Below are 18,262 nucleotides of genomic sequence, written 5' to 3' on the forward strand. Positions count from 1 at the left end.
ATTGAATTATTGATCCAAATGGAGAATATGACATGTGTGGGATTGGTTTCCAGCAGCCTTTACAGAATAAAACTCCATGCACCATCTGGATGGGCAGTACTAAAAAGCAAGCTGTGGTTTAAGAGCAGAGGAAATTACATGGTGGATAGATCTGAAATATTGGATATTGGGTAGCCGAGTAACTCTGAGACATTAACTAAGATGAATGCTGGCACTATGCAGTATTACCTGAGTGACCACAACATGTTCATTGTAATATACTGATGGACTTTTTTTACTTTTATGGGCATTTGTCTAGAAGAGCTTCAGTAGGTAATTAGGCATTGAAGGGGCCTATCTTTCCAATAATTGCCACAAAGCATCATTCATTGCATATTTTGTCAACATCTTTAGCCAAGAGGGGCTTACTGGAGAAGATCAGGATAAAGTGCCATTGTTTACAGCTGGAGCACAAGTCACTTGTGCAGGGTCACACAACTAGTGAGAGGCAGGATTGCAAATTTAATGATTTAGAACCTGACGGTTCATCAGTATCAGAATCAATTTACTGCCTGCACGTGAAACATACCAGAATTGACTTTGGTTAGGTGCATAAACATGGGATACAAGATATTACCAACTCAAGAGAACACAATTTCAATCCACAATTAAACTGACACCATACAAATGCACATTCTTGAACAAAACATTAAAACTTCAATAGTTAAGTCAAATATATATGAAAAATACACAAAATAGTATAGATATGAAATAGTACAAGTTGAACAAGTATGAAGTATTTAAAAATAGACAAACAGCACAGTTATCAGTTATATGTTGCAAAAACAGTCAGGAGTAACTCTATGTAAGTTTATTTAGGATCAGAATAATTTGAGGAAAGAAGCTGCGGAGATAACGTGTAGTTTGGGTCGCAATAGGTCTTCACCTTGGCCCAAGCAATGTTGTGACAACAGGAATAAAGGCTGCATTCTCACATTCTCCATTTATTATTATTTATTAACGCTATGATTCAGAATTGGGATGAGTCAGTGTCTTAATGGATGGATTTATTTTTAGCTTACCTTTGTGGTCCACAGCTTCACAGTCCAGTCAAAAGATGAAGTAACGAAGAGATGTGAAAAGTCAATTGGGCCTACAGCCATATGGCAGTTAATACCAGTGACAGGACCCTGGTGACCTTCAAACATTTCACCAATGCCAGCCTTACTGAAATTAGAAAGAAATGAGAACAAAATTATTTAAGCTATATTATTTTAGGATGTGATGCCTGGTGCTGCTTCTAATTTCTATACTGTAAATTTTTTGACAAACTCATTGCAATGTGCTCTTTCCACCTGTCCATCATTGTTTTGTAGGACAGGTAAGATGGGTGGGGTGGTGCAGACGGGCAGATAGATAGATAGATAGATAGATAGATAGATAGATAGATAGATAGATAGATAGATAGATAGATAGATAGATAGATAGATAGATAGATAGATAGATAGATAGATAGATAGATAGATAGATAGATAGATAGATAGATATTTGTCCATGGGGGAACTTTGGTTTTTTTACAGCAGCTCTTTAAATAAATAAACATATATACCTGTACACACACACTACATTCGTAACATGCACCAGAATGACACAGAGGCTCTTTGGTACAGTGAAAGTTAATATCCAGTTCCTTGGTTTTGCTGATGTTAAGATGCAGATCATTTTCTTTGTACCAAGAAACAAAGATCTCCACATGACTCCTATCCTCTGTCTTATCCCCTTTATCATTACACCCCATAAGTGCAGAGTCACCTGAGAATTTCTGGATGTGACATGACCAGGTGTTACAGAGAAAAGAAGAACAGACTGTTCATTACGGTGCTCCAGTGTTGCTCACATCTGTCTCAAAGATACAGTCCTTGAGCCTCACAAACTGGTAGTCCATTATCCAGGACACCATAGGCTCATCCATCTGCATATCTCTGACCTTACCCCCTGTACCTAAATTCGCCTGTGCCTAATTCTAGAGACTTTACTATCACAATCCTTTCGTATAGTTTTTCTGTAGCTTGCCTTTCCTTGTGTTCAGCTCTTGCATGATGAATTGTATTTCTACTCTCTGTAGCTACCTAAAAACATTTGCAGAAGATGCTTACTGGGGTATATATCTTTCTTCATTTTTACAGTATTTAGAGAGCTTGAAGTCTTGTTTTACTATCTGCATTTTCAATTTTGGATAGATAATAAAGGGTACCCATTCCTGGCTCTAATTTTAAATAAAGTGAAATAAGGTAAAGTAAAGCAGATGCATGTAATTTGAATTGGAGAAGTTCATACTAGAAAAACATCAACAGAAATGTATAATAAGGACAACAGTAATCATCATTCCCTAACAGCCCAGAAATAATCAATTAAAGACGAGTGAATCCACAGTAGGGAGGAGGCAATCAGTGATTTAGGAAAATGTATAGTGCATAAAACATGTGTTTTATGTTAAGGCATGTATCATACGCAGCATTATCTTGAATGCCACTTTCATTCTTTACTTGTTAAAAACATTTCTTATGAATCTTACTTTTATATAACAACAAACAAGTGTGAGTATAAAATTCAGCTGTATTAAATTTCCTCCTAACATCACTTTTCTTAGAATCTAACTTTATGGTCTCTTTAGCATTTATTCTGAGAGCAGACGGCTGCCCCATCCTATAACATCTGGGAAAAATAAACCTTTAGAGTGAGTATCTTTTGTCGCTTAGAGGTATTATGTTTTTTTGGAGAAGTCTTTAAAAGTGAATTGTTGTTTCTTCATTTTCATGACTTTGTTTATTTGTCATTCTGCAACCACAGACGCTTTGCTGCTGTAGCATGTTACTGCACATACATTAATTGATGAAGCATCAAGTGGCAGTTTATTTAAGAGGTAAGACTGCATTTTATTAAAAAAATAAAAATCAGCATGGAATAGTCTGCACTGTACTTCCATGTAAATTACACTTTAGTTATACAGTAGGAAATCACTCAAAAAATTTTACAATACAATGGATTGTAGTTTACAGTAGTATACAGTCAAGTACATTAACTTATATTTGTTATGTAAAGTAACATGAACAGGAAATTGAATGACATGAAATTCAACTTAAATTATATTTAATTAGAAACTAAATCTATTGGGTCAAATGAAGTAAAGAGCTGCACAGACAGACAGACAGACTGGTACAGGGCCGCCTTAATGCCTCTGTGCACGCTGATCTTTACTGATCTATTGTAGGTGTGTATGTTTGTGTCTTTTCATTTCTTTCTCTTCGTCATCCAGGATGTGCACTGATAAAGCAAACAAACTGTCAGCTGTCTTAATGTGTGTGTAACTAAATGGTGCAGACTGCAAAATCCCAGTTAAATTAAACTGGACCAAAAACAATAGACCTGCAGCAAGACAAACACAATGCATGTTTGGAAAAGATAGGACTTTTTTTTTTTTTTGGAAGTTATCATTGTACTTAGGTCTTTGTTTTCAGGGTGGATATCGCAAACACTGCTTGTTCCACATTTTTAAACCTTTGCTAGGATATAGGAGTTCTACATAACATCTAAAAAAGAAATTTTTAACAAAAATTGTAATTTTAGATGTGAAAATCAATTTTGATCTTCCACACAGACACACACTCAGATGCACATACACCACGTTGACATTTTCTCAATATTTCAAACATTATAGAATCAGTATCTAACCATACATAACTCGATGGCCAGTTTTTGACCCAATCACCAAACTTCAGTTAACATAGAAATAAAAAGACCCTGTTCTAAAAGAATTCAAAAATATATTTTGTTAATAATTTCAACTAAGCACAAGTCATGAGAATTTTTAGCATGCTTTTTTATGAAATTCACCCTTACTTCTCCTGAGGTTACAGTTTTTTTTTTGTTTAGCTTTCTCTAATCTCTGTCACCCAGGAAGTTTTTTACTAGTTAATCACTTTTTTCATGGAAGCACAATGTCACTAGTCACACAAAGCCTGATAATCTTCTGGAAAGGCAAAGTCAAATGTTAGTACACTACATGAGAGCTACAGGGGCCCCAAACTACGGGAATGATCTGGCTGCTTCCATAAATGGCGTTCCTTTGGTCTCAGCCTCTTAATCCAGGCTGAAGACTCGTTCATTTTGTCTAGAAACCCCTTACAGTGGTGCATTTTTGTTTGTTAGTCATTTGTAGAAAACATGGAAGCATTGCAATAATAAATTGTTACTAGCCCTTCCCTTTTCTGTTTCTCCTCTGGGTATCTTACTGTGGAATGAGGTGGGCAGAGAGTCAGCTTAGGTCTGCAGAGCTGTGACTTTGTCTGCATCACTGAATGTGGACCCCCAGAGGTTAATTTCTTCCAGAGATGCTTCTGAGGGGAGCTTTTGTTTTCAACTCCTCCACTGCCAACTGTCTATATCTCAACGATAACATTCATGGACATACAGTATATTGTTAGGATGCATTTACGTTATTCAATTTGGAATTGTGTTGTGGTTAAACTAATATGTATTTTTATCTGTGTATTATGCAATTTGTAAAGCTTGTCATTTGCATTATATCCGTGAAACTGTAACAGTGCTCAGAGCCTGCACTTAGTGAAGAGTGCTATATAAAAATAAATTAATTGAATTCACATACACCTAGGTTCTGAATAAATAAATTGAAGGTGATGTTTGTATTTATATGAATTTGTGCCGTGTCAAGATGGAGTGTCAGGTTGGTTTCTGCCTTGTTGAATAATATTAGGATAGACTTTGTGTCTCCACAGCACTGAACTCAGCAAATCAATGGTCAGATAGTTAAGTATTTTCTAAATCATAATAATAATAATAATGAATAATAATACATTTTATTTATATAGCACCTTTCCCATGTTCAAGGCACTTACAGAATATAAGAAAGAACCGCAGGGTATACATTATATAGCATTGTACAAACCAGATAAATAAATAAAGAAGATTACGACAGTGAATTCAGAGAAAAAAAAAAAAATCTTAGAAGAGTCGTATGAACAATGGCAAAAAAAACCCCCAAAAACTGGCCATTATTAATTTCATCTGTCAATATTATAAACATGTTTTTATTTTACTGTTGTAAAAGAATCATACAAATACAGTACATATTACTATTAGCAGACCTTTAAGAATCAGTGAGATAGCAGGGTTTAAATGCACTTTCGTTTTGAAACATTGAGGCTCTTTTTCCAATCCAGTAACAAATGTCAGCCTTGAATCTGAGCAGGAACTAAGCATGACATTTACAAACTGTAAAATAAAACTACTTCCTAAAAATGTTCATCACTAATGCAACTCTGTTTGGTTTGATCTGCACAAAGGGTGCAGATCAAATGTTTTTACTGTACACAGGCTGCCTTGTCCATAAGGCCATAATTGAAAGAATACAAAAAATTGTGTGAATATTTAAAGAAGCACCACAACAAAGCCAAACAAAAATAAATAAATAAATAAATAAAGCATCACAGGCTTTGAAGCTACACTATTAACAAGTTTCCTTTCCATGAAGCCAGGCTTGTTGCAAAACAACTGGGCAATTTCCTGTATATGTGTATATTTTAGACATGCAAGTTTTATGGCCATATATGGGTTAATATGGGGAGGGATTTGAGTGCGACACTGCCAAACAAACTATCATACTGTCTGTTTCCTTAGAGTGGAGGAAGAGAAACAGCCGGACAACTGCTAAGCTCACATATGGTGGCCACAAACCCAGAACCCTTCTAATCAACATGGTACTTAACCAAAGACACCCTTGGAAGTCGGCATTCTTTAATGGACCATCCAGTACATCTGAGTTAAATAGGGCACCCTCCTTAACTTCCCCTCTGTTTCCTTTTACAATATTTATAAGTATAAATACACACACTCATATATATATATATATATATATATATATATATATATATATATATATATATGTATATATCCATGCCTCAATGGGTCAAAGCTCTATAGGTGGCATGAGGAGACCCTGCATAAAATTGGGCAAGTGGTTTTAATGGTGTGTGTGTGTGTGTATATATATTCATGGCATTCGTAGTCTGAATCACAATCTGATTGTGGTTGTGGTTGGTCAGCAAGTCGGCCTGATGAACCCAGAATTAGGGCAAAACACGTGTCGCGTACTCTTTGCATTATTTGACAGTAAAACTATTTTCAACCATATACAGTATATATATATATACAGTATATATATATATATACGCCCTTGACCCTCTGCAGTTTGCATATCAGGAGAAGGTGGGAGCGGAGGATGCCATCATCTATATGCTACACCGATTCCTCTCTCACTTGGACAGAGGCAGTGGTGCTGTAAGAGTTGTGTTTCTAGACTTCTCTAGCGCCTTCAACACAATCCAACCTCTGCTCCTTAGGGACAAGCTGACAGAGATGGGATTAGATTCATACCTGGTGGCATGGATCGTGGACTATCTTAAAGACATACCTCAGTATGTGCGTCTTGGGAACTGCACGTCTGACATTGTGGTCAGCAACACAGGAGCGCCACAGGGGACTGTACTTTCTCCGGTCCTGTTCAGCCTATATACATCGGACTTCCAATACAACTTGGAGTCCTGCCATGTGCAAAAGTTCGCTGATGACACTGCTATCGTGGGCTGCATCAGGAATGGGCTGGAGGAGGAGTATAGGGACCTAATCAATGACTTTGTTAAATGGTGCGACTCAAACCACCTACACCTGAACACCAGCAAAACCAAGGAGCTGGTGGTGGATTTTAGGAGGCCCAGACCCCTCATAGACCCAGTGATCATCAAAGGTGACTGTGTGCAGATGGTGCAGACCTATAAATATCTGGGAGTGCAGTTGGATAATAAATTAGACTGGACTGCCAATACTGATGCGCTGTGCAAGAAAGGACAGAGCCGGTTATACTACCTTAGAAGGCTGGCGTCCTTCAACATCTGCAATAAGATGCTGCAGATGGTCTATCAAACAGTTGTGGCGAGCGCCCTCTTCTACGCAGTGGTGTGCTTGGGAGGCAGCATTAAGAGGAAAGACGCCTCACGCCTGGACAAACTGGTGAGGAAGGCAGGCTCTATTGTTGGCATGGAGCTGGACAGTTTAACATCTGTGGCAGAGCGAAGGGCACTCAGCAGGCTCCTATCAATTATGGAGAATCCACTGCATCCACTTAATAGTATCATCTCCAGACAGAAGAGCAGCTTCAGCGACAGACTTCTGTCACTGTCCTGCTCCACTGACAGATTGAGGAGATCGTTCCTCCCCCAAACTATGCGACTCTTTAATTCCACCCGGGGGGTAAACGTTAACATTTAACATTATACATAGTTATTGTCTGTTTTTTCACCTGCATTATTATCATTCTTTAATTTAATATTATTTATTGTATCAGTATGCTGCTGCTGAAGAATGTGAATTTCCCATTGGGATTAATAAAGTATCTATCTATCTATCTATCTACATATATATATATATATATATACATATACACACACACACACCCACACCCACTAGGGGGCTTCACCCCCTGCTCGCTTTGCTCTCCAACGCCCCCCCGGCCTGCGCTCCACGCCAGCCACTTCGCGTCTCTGCCACTCATGTATGTTGATTTCACTTTCACCAAACAACAGATCTTTTAATTCTCGCAGATACGCCTATTCATTGGGAAGAAACACTACTTTTCCCTGATGGCAACACGAATTAGACGATCTACAAGTCTCCGACTTAAAGTTTAAATCCGAACAATATATTCAATCTCTTTTTGCTGCTCCGTTATTTCACCGAGTAATAATTTCCATTTTTTTGAACTAATGCGATCTTTACTATCATTTTTTGAGACTTTCAAATTTTAGTACTTTCATTATCTCTGACCTGCTCTGCATGTGTATCGCTCCAATGTTTTTGAATTCTTTACGATGTTCTAATTTGTCATCTACTCTTTGTCTTTTATTTCCGGCCCTGGGCGTGGTTAAATCTCTTGGCACAAAGTCTCATCTTGTGGGACTTGAAAGTATCTCTCTGAAAAAGTCACGTCTCGTCCTATGATTTATTTATTATAATATATATATATACATACAGTATATATGCACATATATATACAGTATACACACGCACACACACACACACACACACACACACATGCAGCGTTAAGGCCACTGTCTAATATTGCCCAGGGTCCCTTTGAGCTGCCTATAGAGCTTTGACCCATTGAGGCATGGACTCCACAAAACGAATTTTCTCTTATCATCTGGCACCAAGATGACTGCAGCAGATCCTTTAAATTCTATAGGCTGTGATATGGGCCTTCCAAGGATTGGACTTGTTTTTCTGGCAAATCCCACAGATGTTCGATCAGTCTGAGATATGGAGAATTTGGTCAACACCATAAACTCTTTGTCATGCTCCTCAAACCATTCTTAAACAATTTTTGTAGTGTGGCATGGCACAAAATCCTGCAAAAACAGGCCATTGCTATCAGGGAATACCATCACCATGAAGGGTTTTATGTGGAGTGCAACAATCTTTAGGTGGGTGATACGTACCAAAGTAACATCCACATGAATGCCAAGACCCAAGATTTTCCAGCCAAACATTGCCCAAAGCATCACACTGCCTTCCTCCGATTTGCCTTTGTCCTATAGTGCAACCTGCTGCCACCTCTTTCCCAGGTAAACAACTCACACTTACCCAACCATCCACATGATCTAAAGGAATACATGATTCATCAGGCTGCCTTCTTTCATTAACCCATGGTTAAGTTCTGATGCTCATGTGCCCATTGTAGGTGCTTTCGGCAACGGAAGGGGCCAGCATGGGCAGTCTGATTGGTCTGTGGCTACACAGCTCCATACCCAGAAAGCTGAGCTACACTGTGTGTTTTAATAGCTTTACCTCATGACCAGCATTTTCAGCAATTTGTGCTAGAGTTGCTCTTCTGTGGAATTTGACCAGTCAGGGTAATCTTCATTGCCCATGCACATCAGCGAGTGTTGGACACCCATGACACTGTGCTGGTTCACGGGAACACCCCATAAGAATTGCCGTTTTGGAGTTGCTCTGACCCAGTCGTCTAGCCGTCACAACTTGGCCCTTGTCCAAATTGCTCAGACGTTTACCCGCTCACTTGTGCCTGCCCATTTTTCCAGCTTCCAACATGTCACCTTCAAGTGACTGACAGTTCACTTGGTACCTAATATATCCCACCCCTTGATAGGTACCATTGTAACTAGCTAATAAATATTATCCACATGTCAGTGGTTTTAATGTTCTGGCTGATCAGTATATATATATATATATATATATATATATATATATATATATATATATATATATATATATATATAGATATGATACTGATATGGGTCCCTGCAGGGCACACCGGGTATTGTAGTCCTGGGGGACAGCCCTGTTAGGTCCCGTGGGGGGCCACTACAAGGAGCTGCAGGACTGGGGAGTCCCTGTGTCTTGGGATTTTCACCTTACCCAGAAGTACTTGCAGACTTCTGAAGTCAGAATAATGGACGCACTTCCAAGGTGGCTTAAATAAAAGGAGCTGGGAGGAGGTGAACAAAGCTTGTGAGGCAGTGCAGAGGAGGCAGCAACCGAAAGAAGATGAAGAGATGACAAAGCATTGCCTAATTGTGCTTGTGCATTCTTGTGGCTCTGGTGGGAACTGCTTTGGGGAAGAGTTTCCAATAATAAAGACACTTTTGGTTTTTACTTGCATCTTGAGCCTAATTGTGCTGGGGTGTTTGGGGAGCTGGAGTGGTCCCCCACTGTCGACAATATATATATACTGTATATACTGTTCTATATTATATATATAGGGCACACTGGGACTTGTAGTTAGGCACAGCCCTGTTGGGTTCTATGGAGACCGCCAAGGGGAGCTGCAGAGCCCTACAATGAACTTAGGAGTGATTCCAGGTAATACTGATGAGCCACCTGGAGCACTTCCAGGAGTAGAATAAAAGGAGCCACCTCACTCCTTTTGAGGCCAGAGTTGGGAGGAAGAAGGACAAAACCTACGTGTAGGACTAGAGGTGGAAGGACTTTGCTGTCATTTTTGACACTGTTTGTATACTGTTGAGTGTTAAGTGGGGAGCACTGAGAAAATGATTCCCTGCCAAAGAATAAAGGTGTGCGTTGTGTGATGGAGCTGTGTTCTCCCTGTCCGTGTTGGGTTGGGGCGGCTGTATGCGTCAGGGCTTCACAATATATATACAGTCATATGAAAAAGTTTAAGAACCCCTCCTAATTCTTTGGATTTTTGTTTATCATTGGCTGAGCTTTCAAAGTACCAACTTCTTTTTAATATATGACATGCCTTATGGAAACAGTAGTATTTCAGCAGTGACATTAAGTTTATTGGATTAGCACAAAATATGCAATATACATCATAACAAAATTAGACAGGTGCATAAATTTGGGCACCCCAGCAGAGATATTACATCAATACTTAGTTGAGCCTCCTTTAGCAAATATAACAGCCTCTAGATGCCTCCAGTTGCCTTTGATGAGTGTCTGTATTCTGGATGGAGGTATTTTTGACCATTCTTCCATACAGAATCTCTCCAGTTCAGTTAAATTTGATGTCTGCCGAGCATGGACAGCCTGCTTCAAATCACCCCATAGATTTTCGATGATATTCAAGTCAGGGGACTGTGACGGCCATTCCAGAACATTGTACTTCTCCCTCTGCATGAATGCCTTTGTAGATTTCGAACTGTGTTTTGGGTCATTGTCTTGTTGGAATACCCAGCCCCTGCGCAACTTCAACTTTGTAACTGATGCTTGAACATTATCCTGAAGAATTTGTTGATATTGGGTTGAATTCATCCGACCCTCGACTTTAACAAGGGCCCCAGTCCCTAAACTAGCCACACAGCCCCACAGCATGATGGAACCTCCACCAAATTTGACAGTAGGTAGCAAGTGTTTTTCTTGGAATGTGGTGTTCATTCTTCCGCCATGCAAAGCGCTAATTGTTATGACCAGATAACTCAATTTTTGTCTCATCAGTCCAAAGCACTTTGTTCTAAAATGAACCTGACTTATCTAAATGAGCATTTGCATACAACAAGCGACTCTGTTTGTGGCGTGAGTACAGAAAGGGCTTCTTTCTCATCACCCTGACATACAGATGTTATTTGTGCAAATTGCACTGAATTGTAGAACATTGTACAGATACACCATCTGCAGCAAGATGTTCTTGCATGTCTTTGGAGGTGATCTGTGGGTTGTCTGTAACCATTCTCACAATCCTGCGCATATGCCGCTCCTGTATTTTTCTTGGCCTGCCAGACCTGTGTTTAACAGCAACTGTGCCTGTGGCCTTCCATTTCCTGATTCCATTCCTTACAGTTGAAACTGACAGTTTAAACCTCTGAGATAGCTTTTTGTAGCCTTCCCCTAAACCATGATACTGAACAACCTTTGTTTTCAGATCTTTTGAGAGTTGCTTTGAGGATCCCATGCTGTCACTCTTCAGAAGAGAGTCAAAGGGAAGCACAACTTGCAATTGACCACCTTAAATACCTTTTCTCATGATTGGACACACCTGTCTATGAAGTTCAAGGCCTAATGAGCTAATCTAACCAATTTGGTGTTGCAAGTAATCAGTATTGAGCAGTTACATGCATTCAAATCAGCAAAATTACAAGGGTACCCAAATTTTTGCACAGCCAGTTTTTCACATTTGATTTAATTTCATACAACTAAATACTGCTTCACTAAAAATCTTTGTTCGGGAAACACCCCAGTACTCAGATGTTCCTAGGAAATGAAAGACATACCACTGTTATCTTTTTTGTTGAAAGTACAGTAAATTATTATGCAGGCTGAGAGGGGTTCCCAAAGTTTTTCATATGACTGAATATATATATATATTATATACAGTATATACACACACACCCTAGAAGGGGTATATGGTGCTGACGAGGGTTGGGAATCTGTGCAAAATTTGATGAATAGGTTCAATGGTGTGGATCTGCATGCCAAACAAACACGCACATCAGGCTTTATATATTAGAATATATGTCAATGCATAAAAGGTACATGTCTCTGATTGGTTGCTTGACTAACAAGAAATTCTTGGCTCTTTACAGAACACAAGAAAAAAACAGTTTAACAACCTCATAAAAATGTTCTTGTAACTGTGAAAAAAAAAATCAAAGAAAACTGCAATGATATTCTTCTATTAATAAATGGAAATGGTCATCTTAGTGTCAGTCTATAACTGATGAATACTGGAGATGATAGCAAATCAGTGGAATTATGGTTTAAATCCCACCTCTATCTTTTTCATATATACTGTAGATCTTATTTCTGTTTTTTTTATAAAAAATGCATTAATTCCTCTTAGCTGAAGATTCAAATTGATTTGCCTATAGAAAGAAATGGGATGCTAACCACTGCACAACAGTGTAGATTACAGGTGCGATGTTGGTTTGATTTTCATTAAGTGAGCAATCAAAGCGGGTGTGTTCTGTATATGATATTCACAGACTTCACTTTTTATGTGTGAGGTTTTGGAACCTAATCCCTGCGAAAAAAAATGAGGTAGAAGTATATGATGAAGAATAATTATCAACAATACATATGGGATCCCAAAAATCATTTAGTGAAAAGTTAATTATCCCTTATTTCTATGTTCTTTAATTAAAAGGGCTTTGAACCATGTGCAACTCAATAAAACATTTTATAAAAACAAAATTTATATAATTTTCTAAAAAAAAAAAAGACAATATTGGAATTCAACATCTCATTCAAAGTTCACAATACGCTATCATTTTTTACATTTTGAGATGTGCTTTTACATTTTTATTGTCTGTAAGCAAAAAACATTTTTTGATTTCTTTTGCATTTTATAATGTTGTCTTCCTGTATTCTGTAATTTAAACTGATTACATTATCAGTGTCCCTTAAGAAATATATAGGTCTGACTTCCAGAATGGGATGGCCAATATGATGGAAGCACAGGGGAAACCACCTATCAGGGCTTTATACTCACCTACTACCTCAGGGCGCTACATGGCAGCTACCCTTTGTTGGATCTCCCATACACTTACTTATCTGTGGGGCAACCTGGGTATTGTATTCCTGTTAGGCAGCTCTATGAGATGCAGTGGGTGCCAGTAGAGGGTACTACTGAGAGGAGATATCTGTACTTTGGGGGGCTTCCACCTGACCCAGAAGTGCTTCCTCCATGCAATGTAGCACCAAATGTGCTCCTGGGTCAGGATAAAGAGAAACACCTTACCTTACTCAGGGAGTCAGAGTCAGGAGGTGGTGGATAACACTTGCCTGGAGGTGCATGCTCAGAGGCCCATGATGGCAAGGGGCCTCTTAACGACTGAATATTCAAAATGATCATGGGGGAACAACCCCTCACCTCACTCAATGATACGAACAAGATCTTGAGGCAAAATAAAAAGGAAGAAATATTGTGCTGCATTGAACATACCAGTGTTGTTAAAAGTATGATTAGCTCTCTGTTATGGAGATATGTCGCCCAAAGACCTGTGGGGGTCTTAATTCGGCCTTGACTGGAAAGAAGCAAATACATTTTGCATTGTGGTCTGCTCTGGTGTAATTGTGTACTGTATACGTATACAGTAAAACCCCAGCCATCCAAGATGGACCAATGCTACCTCGGATAACTGAAAAATCAGATAAAATGGATGACCACATTTCTATCTGTTCTAACCGTTTGGTAGCTTCCCGTTTCACTTGTAAAGATACCATAACATGCTTTTTTTCCCACTCATTGTGATATTTAAAATGAAGACTTAATGAGCTACAGAAATGTATAAATACAAAAATCCTAAGAGAACGAAATTGTACAGCAAGCGTACGCAGTCAGCGCTGGTGACACAATGACATTAGCCCAGGGATGCAGTGGAGGCGGGGTGAGTGAGTCACACCCACATTCTCACAGTCACAGCTCCTCAACCACTCGCTCGGTCCAGACGAGGTTAAAATTATAGTATTTATTAGCTCAGTATGGTATTCCCAGCAAAGCTTTTATGAATTATAAGAAAAGTAGCATATTACAGTTGTAGGTTTGCCTTGAATAATACATAACTTCTGGTCATCAAGGCGCAGATGATCAGGATTCCACTTTGGTTCTATTTTTTAAATTTTTGATTTTGATTTGAAAATTACACCTTTTTGTTTTGGAATTTTTATAGTAAAAAAAAAAGGTGCCATCCATAGTCAGACATGATAAATAAAATTGTGATGAAAACAAAAATAGTGTTATAAAAAACAAAACAAAATGCATACATATAAACCAGAACAGGTTATACATTGAATAAAAACAAAAACAGATTAATTACAATGAGAGTTCTAACTTTGTTTTTTTCTGGTATTTTCTTTTGCTGTTTTTTGACCATTTTACACACTGATATTCTGAATAATTACACTACATTATTATTTGCAGGTGTGTCAATTACTTTTGTTCTTTATTTACTGGTTTTCATTTAAATATTTTTTGGCAGGAGCAAGTTGTGTGGGTGGGTACTCATGTCCGATTTCATATGCTCTGGTCAGCAAAGCAAGCCCTTGCAGTTCTACTTAAATCACATATCATTAACTTCTTTTTAGCTAGGGACTTCTTTTAGTTATTAAAACACAATGTGCTATTTACATTTCTGTCCCAGCAGGGATGACCAAAACCACCAAATAAATTCCTTGTAAACTCAATGGTAAATTAGATTATCTATTAAATTTCTCTTTTTGAAGTTTTACAAAAATCAAAGAACCACTAACAATAATAATTTACTAAACTAATAAAGCCATGTAAAGAAATAAAGCAAGAAATTTAATACTTAAATGAAATAACTAAACATACAAAATCAAGTGAAAAATACTAGTCAATATTGAAAGTAAACCAGTGAAAAAAAGGAAAGCTAAAAAAAAAAAAAAGAGGAAATGGAATTGAATGAAATGAAAACACAAACAAATAGCAAATAAGTAAAAAAAAGTAATTTGTCAATAACATATTCAACAGTACATAAATTCAAAGTATACTGTAAAAGCAAAAGCTACAATGCAAAAAAAAAGAAATCCAAATTAAAAAATTCAAAAGTCTCATTAAGGAAAAAAGCAAAGAAAGGGCCATAAAAACACAGCAGCTGACAGTAACTAAAGCCAACAGAGTGCACTGGAAATGAGTTGGGGCTCATAAAATCCTCTCAGGTAAATGCAGCTTTAATGACTGCAGCACCGCAGAGTTTTCATTTGTAAAGATGGCTTCACTTCCAGACACACTAGGCTGGAGAGAATCTACAAACATAGGACAAAAATGAAAATAGAATAACAAAAGGGAAGGGGGAAATGAAAAACTAAAGAATGAAAAACAGCACTTCACATCATGTAACATAAAAGGAGCACAATTAGTGCTTTACAAAAAGTTTTATTTCACTTTTATTTTCCTGTCTTTACGTGTCAGGCAACACATCTTTGAAGCGGAACAGGATAAACTAATACAGAAGTGTTCCATATGCTGGTAAAGGCAATCACTCTTGGGTTTTGATTACAGAATTTAATAATCAGAAGGATAAAAATTTTCTAAAATTCACTTTTAGGTTGCAAGTATGGTATAGAAGATATCCATTTCACATTAAAAAATATATCCTTTCTTTCTGCACCCATTCTTCACTTTTTCCTATTTGCCCTTGACTCTTCCTTCAGACAGACAGACAGACAGACAGACAGACAGACAGACAGACAGACAGACAGACAGACAGACAGACAGACAGACAGACAGATAGATAGATAGATAGATAGATAGATAGATAGATAGATAGATAGATAGATAGATAGATAGATAGATAGATAGATAAAGGAGAAAGTTTAGCTTTTTACAACTAACAACAACAGCAGCCCTCCTCAGACATATGCAAGAATAACAAAACAAAGAGAAAATACTTGGCTGAAGATAAAACAGCAGTCACAGTGAGGCATTATAAAGGCGTATTGCCGCAGGTATGAAGAAGCCCCAGTATGTGTCTATGTATGTCTGTTGCTAGGTGACTCTAATTACAAAGCAGTCACATAAAGAGAAGATCCAGGGCCAGTAAAAATGGGGAATTTAGATGATGACATTGCCCTAGAACTGTGTACCGGGTGTCTTTGTAAAAGCCCCATTTGAACTCTGCTTGGGTGTTTCACCTAATGGAATCTTTGATTCTTTGTAGGTTTTTACTATTTTGCCTGTTTTTAAGTGTGTTGCATGCTCCTTGGCAGTCAGAATTCCTTTACCTGCCTGTTTTGGTCTTGTTTAATGAATTATGGGCAGTAATAAAACACATTTTGACTTTACCAGCTTGGATGGCTTCTTGCCTGCCTGCTTGTCCAGAATTGCACCCCAACCAAGGTTTGTATGGCTCAATGTGCTTAACAGGGAACCATGCCTCTCTTCAGTCTTGCAGATCAGCTTTTCTTCTGTAATGTTGACAAGCTGCATAGGTGTGTGTGTGGTAGGTTTGTGAGCACTTAACAATGACATTAGAGGATTCAAATATGTGCAACATTCTTTTGATAAAATTCTGGGTTGTGACCCTTGTATGAGTCAGGAGTGTCTGTGTCCTTGTTAATTATTCTGTTACTGTAACACTATCTTTTACTAGATACATGATAATTCATAGTCATAGGATGTAAAAGAGGTGTTGCATGTTGAGGAGACTAATGGAGGATCCACTAGAAATGTTCAAGGGTAGGAAAGGGTGGCGTTTACCCAGGAAGCTCTCCTTTAAAAGGAAGAGTGAAACAAGAAAATGGGAGACAGCAGCAATTTAAATGAAGATGAGCAAGAGATATGAAACTTAGCCTTGATAACCACCTAATTTTTCAGGAAATTCAGTTGAACCCAGAGGGACACAGCGCTGGGTGTGGGCTTGGCCAGTGCCTGAAGACATCTACTGGTAGGCCATTCAAGCTGTGTTTAATCCTTTTGAGAACACTTTCTACCATCCTGTCCATAATTCATAATTCACCAATCTAACCGTTTTTTCAATGGGACATAAATAAGGACTAAAACCATTTAAAATAGTCTGTTGTTGCCATACTTTTGCTTATTTATTATTATTATTATTATTATTATTATTATTTTGATTGTATTAATCATCTGCCATAATAAATATTTCAGCTTGGGACAATGTTTTGGGTGTGTTTGTAAATAATTATTTGTACCTGTATAGCTTTTCTCGCTTCCAATACATACATTCATATTTTTTCACTTATTGTCATTTGTGCTTTTTAATTGATACCAGTACTAAAGTCATGTTGATCACCTGTTTCTTAAGTGATTTTTGCTGCTGCTCTTGGGGTGGTAACATATAATCATTGTTCCTTCTGTTTAGTAATTTGAATAGAGCATAACAACATATTCAAAAACATATTCTCAGTTATCAATTACTGTAACTCTTCAGGCAGTTCCAACAGCACATCATACTCATAGATATTGTTACCATTTAAACACAATTTCATTTTCATCACTTGGCTAACTGATAAATTGTACCTTATGTTTTGTAAATTGTTAAACAATGGGTAGGTTATACTTATAGAAAATTAAACATTCTCATTATAATTGCTAGCAATTCCACATTAAGTGAATGCCTGTACATTCTATTGAATAAATTAAAGTATTAATAACTGGCTACTTTTTGTGTCATAGTTTTCTAAATTGCTATTCTTATAAGGCAAACTTGGTCTGCATGTCACTGTTTTGACCAAAGAATGCTGTATTCAATGTAATTTGTTTTCATTCTTGTAATGGACTGCTGTTCTGTCCAGGGTTGGTTGATGCCTTACATCCAATGCACTGTTTCGGGAACTAGATGAATTATTGAGAACATATACCATTTGGTACTTGATTTTCAGTTAATTTGGCTTTCATTTGCTTGCATGCCCAGTTGTATTTGCTAAAACTTCTGTTATTTACACTAATCTTCATTTTAAGTGTGCATATTGTGTAAAGTTAAAGGTTTGTGCAGAAAAACATTAAACAAAAAGAATGTTATAGCTGTTGCAATAAAGACTGAATGCTGTCTGTGCAATAAATCTTCAACGCCATTTTTTCTGTGCACACTTACAAGAAAGATAATAGAATATGCAAGCCTTTTGCTAAACACAAAGACTAGATGGCTAAGCAGTGGTAAACTTTTGCAACAATTTACAAAACGTCTGCCTGAGATATAAAAGAGTTTTTGATTTCATGCGTAAGGGACGGCCAGCAGCTTATTCCGCCCCA

The 18,262-nt window shown here is 37.7% G+C and overlaps 1 protein-coding gene across 5 annotated transcripts in view; it reads right to left on the minus strand.

The window, feature by feature from the left end:
* LOC114663371 (cytoplasmic dynein 1 intermediate chain 1) overlaps positions 1-18,262 on the minus strand; it is a 468,822-nt gene that overhangs the window by 87,334 nt on the left and 363,226 nt on the right. For all 5 annotated transcript variants that reach the window (XM_051935825.1, XM_051935823.1, XM_028817057.2 and 2 more), the window contains one exon: positions 1,062-1,206. In XM_051935825.1, coding sequence (XP_051791785.1) covers positions 1,062-1,206 — 145 coding nt within the window. The remainder of the gene's footprint in view (positions 1-1,061; positions 1,207-18,262) is intronic.

This window comes from Erpetoichthys calabaricus, chromosome 13 (genome assembly GCF_900747795.2).
Source record: "Erpetoichthys calabaricus chromosome 13, fErpCal1.3, whole genome shotgun sequence".
NCBI classification, from domain to species: domain Eukaryota; kingdom Metazoa; phylum Chordata; class Cladistia; order Polypteriformes; family Polypteridae; genus Erpetoichthys; species Erpetoichthys calabaricus.